At 37.9% G+C, this 15,583-nt stretch overlaps 1 protein-coding gene across 1 annotated transcript in view; it reads left to right on the top strand.

Annotated features, from left to right (window-relative positions):
* LOC306853338 (lysosomal acid phosphatase-like) overlaps positions 1–15,583 on the top strand; it is a 143,629-nt gene that overhangs the window by 4,467 nt on the left and 123,579 nt on the right. Inside the window, exons 2-10 of the mRNA XM_079390651.1 lie at positions 22–117; positions 483–569; positions 888–1,040; positions 1,229–1,327; positions 1,796–1,885; positions 2,174–2,306; positions 10,324–10,412; positions 10,547–10,653; positions 10,739–10,991. Coding sequence (XP_079246777.1) covers positions 22–117; positions 483–569; positions 888–1,040; positions 1,229–1,327; positions 1,796–1,885; positions 2,174–2,306; positions 10,324–10,412; positions 10,547–10,653; positions 10,739–10,991 — 1,107 coding nt within the window. The remainder of the gene's footprint in view (positions 1–21; positions 118–482; positions 570–887; positions 1,041–1,228; positions 1,328–1,795; positions 1,886–2,173; positions 2,307–10,323; positions 10,413–10,546; positions 10,654–10,738; positions 10,992–15,583) is intronic.

Here is a 15,583-nt window from a genome sequence, read left to right as displayed (position 1 = left end):
ATTTGACTTCCTCTCCGTCAGCTTTATCGTCATGGCGACAGATCTCCAACCAAGCCCTATCCAACTGATCCCTATAAGGAGAGTGACTGGCCCCGGGGTTTTGGACAGCTCTCTCAGGTACAGTATGCACACACACGCATACCTTATGCTCTTTGTTTTAATTGGTTATTATGTGCTACTTAGTAGCCTTTAGTTTATGTAGTAAAATGCAAGTATCTGTGTTATATTGTGTTTATGTATACATTGAGGGGGTGACCCGCTCCTTACATAATTACAACACTTTTTATAGAAAACTGTTTGAGTAAAGTCTTCATCTCACATTCAGATGATTGTTCACTAATACAGTTTATTTCTTAATGTGTACAACTTTAAGCTAGCGGCAAATTACTGAATGCACCTTTAAGGATTTTATTTCATTCTTTCACTATAAGATTTAATAAGGGTGTTTTTATTACTTCAACTCAATCTTATGAACATTTCAGGAGGGAATGAGGCAGCACTTCGAACTGGGTCAGTTTTTAAAGAAACGGTACACGGGATTCCTGAGTGAGGACTATGACCGGCATGAGGTTACTGTCTCTTTAAATTGTTTAAACGTGTTCAGTAAACTTAAAGGGGATAGTTCATCTTTAAAATTAAAATTGTCATCATTTACTCACCCTCATGTTGTTCCAAACCTGTATGAGTTTCTTTCTTATGTTGAACACAAAAGATGAAATTTTGAAGAATGCTGGTAATCAAACAGTTGATAGTCCCCATTGACTAGTCCCCTACTATGGAAGTCAATGGAGACCAACAAATGTTTTGTTCTTTAAAATTCCTTTAAACGTAGAGTTGTCAGACTTTTGTGTTTAAATGAAATAAGTAGTCCTATCTTTGTGCCATAGATATTCATAAGAAGTACAGATGTTGACCGCACTCTAATGAGTGCAGAAGTGAACCTGGCTGGCATGTTCCCACCTAATGCTTCTGAGATGTTTAATTCAGATTTGAAATGGCAACCGATACCTGTTCACACTGTTTCAGCGGATGAAGAGAAGGTAGGACATCACACTGAAGTTCTGTTCCCACTTTTCTCTCGGCACACTGAAACTTGGCCCTGACCTCTCTTTAGCAATTAAGTCATATTTGATCAGCATCAGTAAATGTCTCTGTATGTTTAAAATCTGTTTCCTTCGCTACATGGCCTTCTTAAAGTGTGTGTGTGTTTTGTTTTGTTTTTTTTCAGCTGCTTTCATTCCCTCTGGACGACTGTCCACGTTACACACAGTTAATGAACGAGACTGAAAAAACAGATATTTTTCTTAACATGAGTGAAACCTACAAGGTAGCTAAGTCCACCTTGCAAAAACTCTTTTATGTTTATGGACTGAACAGCGATAAGATGTTTTTACAGCAATTATGAAAATGAATAATTAATTAGACCTGTTTTTAAGATTATATCAAAGCCCTAGATTTCTGACCTGTGAACATGCTTATTCTGTTGGGTAAATATCATGTAAATAGAAGAAATGTAAATGGTTTTTTTTGGATTTGTGAAAATGTTTCAAATACTTCGAAAACACAAAGGCAGAAAACTTTCTCCTCTGTCAAAGTATTTACAGTTTACATTTTTGTTCACAAGTCCATATTCCATTTTTATTCTTGCTCGCTATTTTTTTCATGTTAGTAATTCATGTACATGTTAGTACATAACTTACAAACTTGCAATGTAAATAAAAAGAAAAAAAAAACAGTAGATGAGCCATCCCAGCCAAAATGGTTACTACACGTATCATAATGTCATTTTATGCAGGCCTTCATGGAGATGGTGAAAATTAAAACAGGACTGGAGAAAATCACAGTTAACACTATTTGGAGTGTGTATGACACATTGTTCTGTGAGGTGAGTTTCATCTGGCATTTATGTGTGTGTGTGTGGGAGTCGTTATAGACTAGTTTGATGGTTTGTGGGTAAAACTGTTCCCTATTCTTCGTGGACTCTTTCATGATATAGAGAGATTTTGTGGTAAATGTCTTGTAATGATGGCCTTACCACAAGCTGAATCACTGTTGCTTCATTTTATTCCAGACTGATCTCATGATGCTCAGAATCGATTAAATGCAAATGCTCAGACACCATGAACTGTGTAAGATCAGATAATCATCTCTTTTTGTTATTCTTCTTCCCCAGGCAAAACATGGGATGCGACCACCTGACTGGGTTACTTCAAGTGTGATGGAGAAGCTAAATGTGTTAAACAACTTTGGTTTGCAGAGTATGTTTGGAGTCTACAAGAGAAAGGAGAAGTGCAGACTTCAGGGAGGTGAGAGTTTTTGTTTTTTGTAAATTCATTCCAAATCAACACGAACAACAACAGCAGCAACAAAAAACTAAACGAATAAAGATGAGAATCAAATAAAAAGCAAAAGCCAGAGAATAACATTATATGGGGTTAAACATTGAGAGTAGTGTCTGACATTTTTTAAGAAGAGAGAAGATTCTTGACAGCGTTTTCATAGACACTTTTATGCACACACTTGCAAATCAGCATTGTAAGAATAGAAGGAAAGGCTGCTTCCTCAAATGCTCTGCAGTTATAGAGCAGAGAAATGTCAGTGTAAGGAAACAATGGATAGGCCGGTCTACATTCAGATCTGAATACACAAGTGCAGTACTGTGATCCTGTGACACTTTAATGCACGGGTTATCAAACTGTGGGTCGCAGAGTGGGACAAGGTGGGTCGCACAAAGCCACTTTAGCAGCTAAGCAGCTAAATGACACACACACAGTTCCTAGGGCGGGACTATATACAAAGATTAATTATGAATTGCGATATTGCTCAGTGCGATTTTCAAAACGCAAAGGCCAGGATTTAAAACATGCGCGTGTTTTGAAGCGTGGGCGCACACGAGATGTAATAACAGTGAGGGTCTCAGAGCAACGGTTCATTATTAAAATGCTTGGTCCGCATTATTAATGAGAAGAAACTCGTTCACTTCACTGCACTGTGTTCTGCATGAGATTGCATACACCGTAAAATTCAAATGCTGCGAAAACTGTTTCAGGTAGGCCATGTTCATTCATTTCTATCGTCTGTTTGAACTCGGCGCTAAAGCCCTGCATTTCAGCCCGGGCCTGACTTTTTTACGCCTCTAGGGCCGGGCTTCGGGCCAATTTTCATGTCATAGTTCAGACGCGGGCCGGTATTTTAATAGCTGAAACATGAGCCGTTTTGGGAGAAGAAAAAGAAAAAAAAAAAAGAAAAAAAGATGGGATCGGGTCGGACTCGGGCCAGTAATTCTAACAAACTGTCGGACACGGGCCGGACTAGGGCCTGAGCGTCTCGGGCTAGGGCCTAAATTTGAGGCCCGTGCAGGGCTCTACTCGGCGCTGTAGCCTATCTTTCTGAGAGTCAAGTCAAGTCACCTTTATTTATATAGCGCTTTTAACAATACAGATTGTGTCGAAGCACTTAACAGTATCAAATTAGAGGATAGAGTGTCAGTAATGTATAATAATAAGATTAAACACTCAATTTTCAGTTAAAGGCATTTCATTATTGAATTCAGTGATGTCATTGTCTAGCTCGGGTTAGTTTAAATAGTATCTGAGAAATCAAATTGGCGATAATCGCTAGAAATTAAGTGTCCCCAACTGAGCAAGCCAGAGGCGACAGTGGTAAGGAACCAAAACTCCCTCTGTGACAGAATGGAGAAAAAAACCTTGGGAGAAACCAGGTCGAGAGATGTAAAGAGTTTCTTGTTTTCGTTCCTTCATATGCATTTAATCCATAAACTGTCTGTTAAAAGCATTTCACATGTAACGGTTTGAGCGGGGCACAAATGCAGGGTTAATTAACACTATACAAACATTTCCACATGCTAGCATATCAGAATTTACAAAATTTCCTATTATTTCCTTGCCATATCATCACTAGGCTATATAGAGAAAACAATATGCCAAAGTTAAAAAATCTTTTGAAGATATAGCTGAACATTCAACCATTGCAAAACTAAATTTCTGGCTGAAGCAAATTTGTTATCTCGGTTTTTAGTGTTTATTTAAAATGAGACACATCTGGGGGCGCACGCGCGCAGATCATGGAGTAGACGCTTTTTTCTGAGCTCCTCTCCGCTGGCGCTATTTTTTGAACATTTTCATAACTGAAGTACCATCAGTTCACGCCAAAGTCAATAATGACTTTCTGAAAGCTACCTTTCGTCAGTTGTTCTGAATACGTTGTGATAAATAAGTGCCTTGAAGGCGATTTCGTCGTTTCGTTAACTCAGTCTGTGTCGGCAAAATGGCGTCTAAGAAATCTTCAAAAGCCGTTGCAGCTATGAAGGAGGACGCCAATCCAGGTGACTCAATTTCACAGGGAAATGTGAACGCGATACTTGCTGCAATCGATGCCCAAGGAGATGAGCTGAAAAAGTTAATAGAGGACAAGATGACGAATCTAAGTACTCGCTTGGATGCGTTAGACGCCACGCTAGTTAACCTGCAGTCAGAGCAGGCCGACGTTAAACAAAAAATTGTGGAAATAGAAGGGACCCTGAACAGTACGGATTCACGGCTAGGAGAGGTGGAAAAAGTGTGCGAAGACTTGCGTGCAGAAAATAAATCTCTCTGGGCTAAACTGAATGACTTGGAGGGACGCTCTCGCAGGCTGAATCTCAAATTTGTGGGAATAATGGAAGGAGAAGAGCGGGGACGCCCCTCTGCGTTTATTTCGGATCTGATTCTGGAGCTCTTCGGCCGAGATAACTTCCTCAAACCGGTCAAAATTGATCGAGCGCACCGGGCACTGTTACCCAAGCCATCTGAAGGTCAGAGACCCCGCACCATTATCGCACGGATCCATAATGATCGGGACAAGGATTTAATCCTTCGTTTGAGCCGGGAAAAGTTTCCTCTGGAATATAAAGGAAAGCGGATTTACATCTTCCCTGACTATACTCCGGAGGTAGCCGCGCGGCGACGTGCCTTTAGCACAGTCACGAAAGCTCTACGAGAGGCCGGGTTGAAATGGTCCCTGCGTTTTCCAGCGAAATTGATGCTGCGTCATAACGGTCGGGAGTTCTCTTTTGAATCTCCAGAAGAGGCAAAGAAGTTCGTGGGTAACTTGTCGAATGACACAGCGTAGGTTTTACGTCCACTCAGCTTAGCCTGAACATTTATCTCGACGAACAGAAGTGGACTATTTTTGAATCATTTTGTTTATTTTTCACTATGGTACGTGACGTGACTCAAGGACTAACGTTAGATATGTGCGCGGCGGGAGTCAGCCTTTTCTCTCTCTCTCTCTCTCTCTCTCTCTCTCTCTCTCTCTCTCTCTCTCTTCTTTCTCGCCTTGTGGGTTTTGTTTTTGTTTTTGCTATTATTGTGAGCTAAGGTAAGCCAAGTTAGTCCTACTCTGCACTCTTGTTGTCTCCGAGAAGATGGGGAATACTTGCTGCCATGGTTCCTGGGGCAGCTGTGGGGAGTTCGTGTGTTCTTTTTCTTGTTTGTTGTTGCACCAGAAAATGTTTATACTTGTTAAGATAATTATTTACTCTATGTTTTTGTTGACATTGTATGAGTGGAACTAGTACTAATAGTTGTATCAATGCCGGGGTGAATATTACATTTGTTAGCTGGAATGTAAGAGGAATGGGGCACCCAATTAAGAGGGGAAAAGTATTTACACATTTAAAGTCGTTGTCGGTTGATATTATTTTTCTTCAGGAAACTCATATTAGACCCAATGAACAAATGCGGCTTAGGGCAAATTGGATTTCACAAGTTTATCAAGCCACTTTCTCTTCTAAAGCTAGAGGTGTGGCTATACTTTTTAAGAAATCAATTCCTTTCCGAATGCACTCTGTGGTGTCTGACCCTGCGGGACGATATATTATTGTGTCTGGATTTATTAATAACTTCCCGATTACATGTGTTAACGTGTATGGACCAAATATAGATGATCCAGGGTTTTTTCGAAAATTATTCAGGCTTATTCCAGACACTAATTCCACTAACCTGATAATTGCTATAGACTTTAATTGCTATTTGGATCCTTATCTGGATCGCCAATCCTCACAAGCTCCTCCTTCTATTCAATCTGTAGGTGTTTTAAATAATTTAATAAAATCCATGAATCTTGTGGATATATGGAGATTACTCAATCCTACCGCTCGGGATTATTCTTTTTTTTCCGGTGTTCATAAATCGTATACACGTATTGACTACTTTATTATTGACTCTAAACTTATTCAGGGGGTGACTTATTCTAAATATCACAATATTCTTATTTCTGACCACTCCCCTATCTCTATGGGTCTGAAAATTTCGCTAACAAAGGCACAGTATCGCTGGCGTTTCAATCCTCAATTATTAATGGATAAACAATTTCAATCTTATATGTCTGAATGTTTAGACCAATTTCTGGAGAACAATGACAAGGGGGATGTTTCAGACTCCTGTCTTTGGGAAACCTGTAAAGTAGTGTTAAGGGGTCACATTATTTCATATGAATCCTCGTTGAGGAGGGATAAGCGCAGGCGTTTGTCTGAGATAGAATCCACACTGCCGTCCTTAGAACAGGTATTTCGTTCATCTGGATCTCAGACTGACCTCAATGCTATTCTGAAGCTGAAATATGAATATAATTCTATTCTGAATGATCAGGTTTCTAATTTGTTAACAAAACTTAAACAGAAACAGTTTGAATTGGGAGATAAGGCAGATAGACTTCTTGCCAGGCAATTAAGAGGTGTGCAGGCTAGCAGGGCTATTCATCAAATTAAATCTCAGAATGGTACTTTGTTAACACATCCACAAGAAATTAATAATTGTTTTGCAGAATTTTATAAACATCTTTATTCTTCCGGCTGTTTAGAGCTAAACGTTGTGGGGCACCAATTTCTTGATGCGGTAGACTTTCCAAAACTTAATGAAAGCGCCAGAGAGGAATTAGAGGAGCCGTTCTCTCTCTGCGAAGTTTTGGAGGCGATAAATTCTTTTTCTAATGGGAAAGCCGCAGGCCCTGATGGGTTCAGTGTGGAATTTTATAAAGCTAATGCCAAGGTAATTGCCCCCATATTGCTTAGAATGGTAAACCATTCGATTGAGAAGAAAAAATTTCCGGATTCTTTGTATGAGGCACATATATGCGTTCTGAAGAAAAAGGACAGAGATCCTACAGAACCCTCTAGTTATAGGCCTATAAGTCTTCTCAATTGTGATCAAAAAGTGATTGCCAAGGTTTTGGCTACTCGTCTGTATAAACATGTGGCTTCGTTAATTCACTCAGACCAAACTGGCTTTGTCCCAGGAAGATTTTAATTTTTTAATTCACGTCGTCTTCTAAATATTTTGTATAATAATCAGAGTAAAAGTTCTAAGGCAGCTGTACTTTCTTTAGACGCGGAAAAGGCTTTCGATCGAATTGAATATAGCTACTTGTTTTCTGTGCTGGATCGGTTTGGTTTTGGTGAGAATTTTAAACTATTGATAAAAATGCTCTATTCTTCCCCTAAATCTGCAATACTTACTAATTCAGATAAGTCTACTTTCTTTCCTCTTCAGCGAGGTACACGTCAGGGATGTTGTTTAAGCCCATTATTATTTGATTTAGCTTTAGAACCCCTGGCTATACATCTTCGCAATCATTCTGAGATTAGAGGTATAGCATGTGGCCATACTGAGGTTAAGCTGTCTTTATATGCAGATGATTTACTTTTATATTTGAGTGATCCTTCTTCTTCTTTGCCATTGTTGATGGAATCGCTTGAGGTTTTTGGCTCTTTCTCTGGGTATTCTGTCAACTGGGAGAAAAGTGTATTCATGCCTTTGGGTGAAGGGCTGGATGCTCAGTTTCTGAGGTCATTACCTTTTAGACTTTCAGAAGATCACTTTACTTATTTAGGGCTAGTCATCCCAAAAAATTGTAAACACATTATTAGGTTAAATTTCACAGAAGCCATAAATAAATTAAAATTATCTATTGATAAATGGAGGGCTCTTCCATTATCCTTAATCGGTCGGGTCAATGCCATTAAAATGGTCTCTCTGCCTCGCTTTGTTTATCTTTTTCAAAACTTGCCTGTGTATCTGCCACATTCTTTTTTTAAACAATTAGATTCTGTCATCTTGCCATTTATCTGGGGATATAAAGCGCATAGAATTTCTAAGGCCCATTTGCAGAAGCCGAAAGAGTTAGGTGGTTTAGCGCTACCGGTGTTCCGTCAATATTACTGGGCCACTAATGCCAGGGCTATGATGTTTTGGCAGACGAGTGACCAAGCGGCTGACAGTTCGATGGATTCGCAACCCAAATGGCTGTATATGGAGGCTCGGTCAGTTGTTGGTAGCTCCTTAGCCGCTATTCTTTTCTCTAAAACTGCAACCCTAAAGAAATTTCAATGTAAAAATTTTGTTGTGCTCAACTCCATTAAAATTTTGAATCAAATTAAGACTGCTTTGAATATTACATGTCCCTCAGTACATCTGCCCATTTGCGATAATAATAATTTCTTGCCTAGCCTGTCGGACAAGGTATTCTCACTGTGGAGAGGCAAAGGACTGACCACAGTTAAGGACTTCTATATAGACAGGAAATTTGCCACTTTCGAACACTTGTATAAACTCTTTGATCTTTCCCAGTCACAATTTTTCCGGTATCTACAGGTGCGTCACTTTATAAAACATTCTTTTATTGAGTTTCAGGAGTTACCACAAGATCATGATCTGTATAATTGTTTGGGTCAATCGCCTATGAGCAAACATTTGGTGACTCAGTTTGTTGCCTTGTTTGTCTCTCATTCTGCAGTGTCTTCAGATCATCTTAAAGTAGCATGGGAAAATGACACTGGAATTAATGTTTCCAAAGAGATTTGGGAGGAGGGCCTGAAACGAATCCATACCTGCTCTATTAATGCACGATTACAACTTATACAGTTTAAAGTGCTGCATAGGTTACATTATACCAAAACTAAACTCAATAAAATTTACCCTTCAGTTTCCCCACTATGTGATAGATGCAGGAGCTCGGATGGGACGCATGCTCATACTTTTTGGTTTTGCCCTGAGATTTCTGAGTTTTGGAAAAATATTTTTCAGTGGTACTCAAATGTTTTTGGAGAAGACATCAGTCCAGATCTTGAATTAGCTTTGTTTGGATGTTCTGACCATACATTAGCATTTACACATTCTCAGCAATTGTCTCTTATGTTTGGTATGGTGGTGGCTAAAAGGGTGATATTGATGGATTGGAAGTCTACTTTACCACCCAGCTTTCATAAATGGCTGGCTGAGATGGTTGCTGCCCTCAAGCTTGAAAGAATCCGCTGTTCTAAGATTGACGCTTATAAAACATTTGATAAAATCTGGGGCCCCTTCCTCTCTTATCTTTTTAAGAGTTGAAATTTTATTTTTAATATAGTACTTCTTTCTATGTTTAATACTCTGTTTAAGTCTGATTAAGTAAGGTTTTAAGGTGTGTGTTTTTACTGTATCTGGTGCATGTTCAGGTATGTGTTCTTGTTTGTTTTGTTTGTTTTTACAGTTTGTGGGATTCTGTATTGTTTTGTATTTTCAGAAAAAATGTTAGAAAAGTGGCATAAATAAAATAAAATAAAAAAATGAGACACATCTGTTTATTATTTTTACAATTATTTCACAATTATTTTAATCTCCAAACCGTTTGAGATTATGCTTCTCTTCTTATGCTTTGCTAAAAAAAAAAGAAAAAAAGGGGTGGGTTGTGAAGGCATTTTCTGCGCTGAGTTACAGTTCATAGACGCACCAGAGTAAGCACGTTTCAAGGTTTTATGGACATATTTCATAGACTCATTATCGTCTCTATAAATGAAGAAATTAAAACTTAATTATATTATGCTTTTAATTAAGATTAAGCTTATAGCAATGTCAATTGTTTTTTATCTCAAATATGTTGGTGGGTCTTGAAATACATTCTACTTGTCTAGGTGGGTCGTGGAATGGAAAAGTTTGCGAACCCCTGCTTTAATGTGCACTTTAAAACGGCTCTTATTGTCAGATCCCTCTCGGGACACAAGGAGCGTGGAGACGTGGAGATTTAAATACAACTTCTTTATTGAAATTCAAATCCATGAACGAGGCGCTTGGGGAGAGACGAACATATACGACGTTCAGACCAGACATAGGGGCTGGGAAACACAGGGCTTAAGAACACAAGGAAATCAACAGAAACAGGTGTGGACTAATCAAACGGGGCTCGGGACTAATTCACTAATAATCACAGGAACGAGGAAGGTCAAATATAGACACGAGAGGAGGGGGAAACAAGACACAGGACTGACACTTATGCTCTCATTTACAGGCCTGCTGTTAGATCAGATCATTAAGAATCTCACAAATGCAGCAGCACCGGACTCTAAACAGAAAGTGAAGATGATGGTATACTCAGCAGTAAGTCATGTGTCACATCAGCAGACCAAAACACCCAAACTTCCCTTTTTTCAGTCAATAGCATACAAAAAAAAACATTTGTCCTCTTTAAGCAGTTCATGCAATGTTCTCTCATGTAACTCTTTCCTCACTAGCATGACACAACAGTTGTAGCCCTACAGGAAACTCTGAATGTCTTTAATGGCCTGCAGCCACCTTATGCCTCATGTCATCTACTTGAACTTTACCAGGAAGAGAACGGGTAACATATTGACTGTTTTTTTCCTAAATTATTCTAGTAGACATTCTTTGGTCAACTAAAATATACCTTTGCTTTGCTCGTTTAGGACATTTTCAGTGGAGATGTTTTATCGCAATGACACTAATGTGTCTGAGCCGTACCCTGTGTCTTTACCGGGCTGTTCCCAGCGCTGCCCTCTACAGGACTTTGTGAACCTCACACGTGAAGTCATACCACAAGACAGGAATAAAGAGTGTCAGATAAAGGAGGAAGCCATAGACACTGGTATGAGGTTTGGGCCGATAGACGATGCCATCGGCTGTCGCAGATGGCTGATACACTTTAAAAAAATGGAAAAAGTAGTGGCAGCTCATTGCCCGGACTTTGTACCGTAATTAAAAAACAAACATTTTCTATTAATTGACAGTTTGCCCACAATAAAAAAACATGACTTTTTCTGTGTTTTAATGGTGCATCTATAGTAAAAAAAAAAAAAAAAAACCCACTTTTTTTGTGTTTTAATGGTATACCTACAATAGAAAAACAGGACATTTACTATTATTTAATAGGGTATCCATTATTAAATAGGGTATTGCACACGTACAGTATAAAAACTGCAAATATTAATCAAATCCATAAAATAACATATACTGGCATCTCATTACCCAGACTTTGTCCTGTAAAAAAAAAAAACTAAACATTTCTAAAACAAAATTGTTCAATATTATACCAACAGCAAATAATTACATTTATTTGTAGTTAACTGTGTACCTACAGTGACCTTTTAAAAAACAAACAAAATGCTCTGTGAGAAAAACAGTGTTTATTAACTTATTGACCATAGGATATGCCTCAAAACAATGTCATTGTTTTAGAAAAAATAACATGAAACTTCATAACATCCTTAACAGTTGGGATATGAACAAACGTGAAAATTACCAATTTCACGGGTCAAGCAAAAACACAATACAGTTCAGGAATAGAGTGCAGATCAACATGAGGTTTCTTAAGTACAAAATTATTGTACATTTTAGACACAGAACTAAGACATAAGAGAGCCTAACGGAGGGTTATGTTGAGTGTAGCCTTGGTTAAATTGAAAATACACAAAAAGGTACCTTTAAAAAGGCATTCAGAGAGAATGGCAACTGTTATATTGATGTAGAAAGGTCAGTGTCCTGCTCATGGGTGTGCTGTCTGTCTAATGTGTAATCCTGAAGGTATATTGGTCATAAGAAAAAGAACACGGTCAATGCAGAATCCACCCATCGAAGCCAGAGGGATAATTCGGATCACTATTGCATCAAAGCACCAGTGCTGTAATGAAACACTACGGGATGTCTCTCTACAGCAGTCATGTTGTATTGGTTCGGTCCTCTCCAGATGCTACTTCTTTGGCTGTAAGACAAAAACAATATATTAAATGGCTGTAATTAATGAAAGAAGACATTTTACAGATTGTAGATTATATGAAATCACTTAAAACAAAAGTTTAAGAAAAGTTATTCAAGTTTAAATGTATTGTTATGAAAATGTACATTAATATTATATTTTTCTTTTAATAATTTTTTTTTTAAATGTTTCAGCAAAAAAAAAAATACTAGAAAATCAGAGCCTCAAGTCTAACCAAGTTGTGTTTATAAAGTTTTCTGGGAGACTTTCAGATGCTGTGTTTCAATAGTGATTCCTAAAAGTCACTTAGTTAAAGGAACACTCCCGTTTATTTGGAAATAGGCTCATTCTATTGCAAAATATTAAAGTAAACAAGTTCTGCTGGCAGAACAGTGACATTTAGCAGCCAGGATATACATGTTTTATGCACACTCTTGTCATAAATTAATCAATTACCGTTCTGACATAATTTATAGTATAAAAGATAGATTTATATTGTGGAAAGACAGAGACGGGGAGAAAGATGAACAGAGAGAGAGAGAAAGTGTGAAAATCAAAAGGGAGTGTGTAATGACCTCTAAATCTTCCAAGGGTTCTGAGAGTCACTCAGGTCTGACAGGAATCGAAGCAGTTTTGGTGGAATACTGTATTGTTTTGTGCCCTTTTTTTTTCTGCTTTAGACCCACGTTCTGGATTTATTCCCAACAGGCTCCTGTGTCAAAGACAAAAAAAAAACAAAAAAAAACGGTATAATGCCACTTTGCATTGCAAAATGAAGTATACTTTAAACTGGACAAGGAACATTGTCAAAATATACCTTTGGAAAAACTCCAGAGTCAGGGCTGCTCCCTTGGGGTACATGATGTTCAGCACATAGAAAAGAATGTAAAGCACAACTTTAAGCTAAACTGCTTAACTGTAACGGACCGCGGTCAAGCCAGCCGCAGTTCAGAAAAACACGGTCAAGCCAGCCGCGATTGAAATTAAGATGCGCGCGTATTACTATGCTTACGGTAATTGCAGGACCAACACGGAGGGAACGCGCATTCAAAGCGCTTTTCATTCTAGATGCACAGAATTGAGATATAATGACATTTCCCGTTATTTTTTGTTTTATGTACATCTGCTTAATATTCGTGTTATTTATTGCTGTCTTTGTATCTGTATTAGGCCTACTATATTCTTCTACCTGCATTTCATTGCAAGATTCGTAGAAAAGGAGATATGGGACATTAATCGATTTAGAGGGGTATTACGACCCCGTTTCTAATAAGTACAAGAAATTAATGGTCAGTTCTTAAACAGGACGTCCTACACTTTATGCACGCCTCATATGAAACCATTTTACTGCAGAATCTTTGAGATGGGGCATTATTACACTTTAGAGAGCTATAAAGACCTAATTTATAATAAGTACAAGAAATGAATGGTCAGTTCCTATAGAGGACGTCCCATACTATATGCACACATCATATGAAACCATTTCACTGCAGCATTTTTGAGATATGGGACATTATTACATTTTGAGGGGCATAAAGACACCATTTCTAATAAGTACAAGAAATGAATGGTCAGTTCTTATAGAGGACGTCCCATACTATATGCACACCTCATATGAAACCATTTCACTGCAGCATTTTTGAGATATGGGACATTATTACATTTTGAGGGGGATAAAGACCCCATTTCTAATAAGTACAAAAAATGAATGGTCAGTTCTTATAGAGGACGTCCCATACTATATGTACACCTCATATGAAACCATTTTACTGCAGCGTCTTCAAGATATGGGACATTATTCTATTTAGAGGGCTATAAAGACACCATTTCTAATAAGTACAAGAAATGAATGGTCAGTTCTTATATGGGACGTCCCATACTATATGCACACATCATATGAAACCATTTTACTGCAGCATTTTTGAGATATGGGACATTATTACATTTAGAGGGGGATAAAGACCCCATTTCTGATAAGTACAAAAAATGAATGGTCAGTTCTTATAGAGGACGTCCCATGCACACCACATATGAAACCATTTCACTGCAGCATTTTTGAGATATGGGACATTATTACATTTTGAGGGGGATAAAGACCCCATTTCTAATAAGTACAAGAAATGAACGGTCAGTTCTCATGTGGGACATCCCATACTATATGCACACCACATATGAAACCATTTTACTGCAGCATGTTTGAGATTTGGGATATTATTACATTTTGAGGGGGATAAAGACCCCATTTCTAATAAGTACAAGAAATGAATGGTCAGTTCTCATATGGGATGTCCCATACTATATGCACACCTCATAATAATAATTTTTACTACACCGTTTTGAAGAAATGTTGCATTATTCAACTTCAGGGGGCATGTAAGTTGAAGAAAAATATACATATACATTCATATACAAGACGTCTCATGCTATCTACATACCTCATATTAAATATTTTTTTCTGCAGCATTTTACTGCAGAGTAATGTGCTATTGTCTAATTTCAGTATCCCGAAAACACCCCATTTCTAATAAGAAGAAATGAACGATCAATTCTTATATGGGACATCATATGTATGTATGATATGTAATACAACACTTTAGAGGGCTACAAAGGCCTAATTTTTGAGTAGAAGTAGAAAGTAGAAGTCATGAGTGGTCAGTTCTTATATGAAGCTATTTTACTGAGACACTTTAGAGAAAGGTAACACTTTAGAATAGGGAACACTTGTTCACTATTAACTATGACTTTTCCCTCAATAAATTCCTAATTTGCTGCTTATGAATAGTTAGTAAGGTAATTGTTAAATTTAGGTATTTGTTAGGATTAGGAATGTAGAATAAGGTATTGTAGAATAAGGCAAGGCAAGGCAAGTTTATTTATATAGCACATTTCATACACAGTGGTAATTCAAAGTGCTTTGCATAAAAGAAAGTGAAATAGACATTAAAAATCAGTAAAAACGTGGAAATAAAAATAATAAAAACAAGTTATTTTAAAATGATATAGAAATTGATTTAAAATAAATTTAAAGAAAATGATTATACATAAAATTCATTGCAGTCAGTTCGGACATATAGCACAGTGCTCATTCAACAAATGCACAGTTAAACAGATGAGTTTTGAGTCTTGATTTAAATGTGGCTAATGTTTTAGCACATCTGATCTCTTCTGGAAGCTGGTTCCAACTGCGGGCCGCATAATAGCTAAAAGCAGACTCCCCTTGTTTTGTTTGAACCCTTGGTATTTCAAACTGACTCGATCCTAATGATCTGAGTGGTCTGTTCGGTATATATTCAGTGAGCATATCAGCAATATATTTAGGTCCTGGGCCATTGAGTGACTTATAAACAAGTAAAAGTACTTTAAAATCAATCCTAAATGTAACTGGAAGCCAGTGTAAGGACCTGAGGACTGGTGTGATATGCTCAGATTTTCTGGTTCTAGTCAGAATCCTGGCAGCAGCGTTCTGGATGAGCTGCAGTTGTCTAATGGTCTTCTTGGGAAGGCCGGTGAGGAGACCATTACAGTAATCCACCCTGCTGGTGATAAAGGCATGAACAAG

Source organism: Barbus barbus (assembly GCF_936440315.1).
Source record: "Barbus barbus genome assembly, chromosome: 3".
NCBI classification, from domain to species: domain Eukaryota; kingdom Metazoa; phylum Chordata; class Actinopteri; order Cypriniformes; family Cyprinidae; genus Barbus; species Barbus barbus.
Note: the sequence above shows the minus strand (reverse complement) of the source record. Positions and strands in the feature narration are given on the sequence as shown.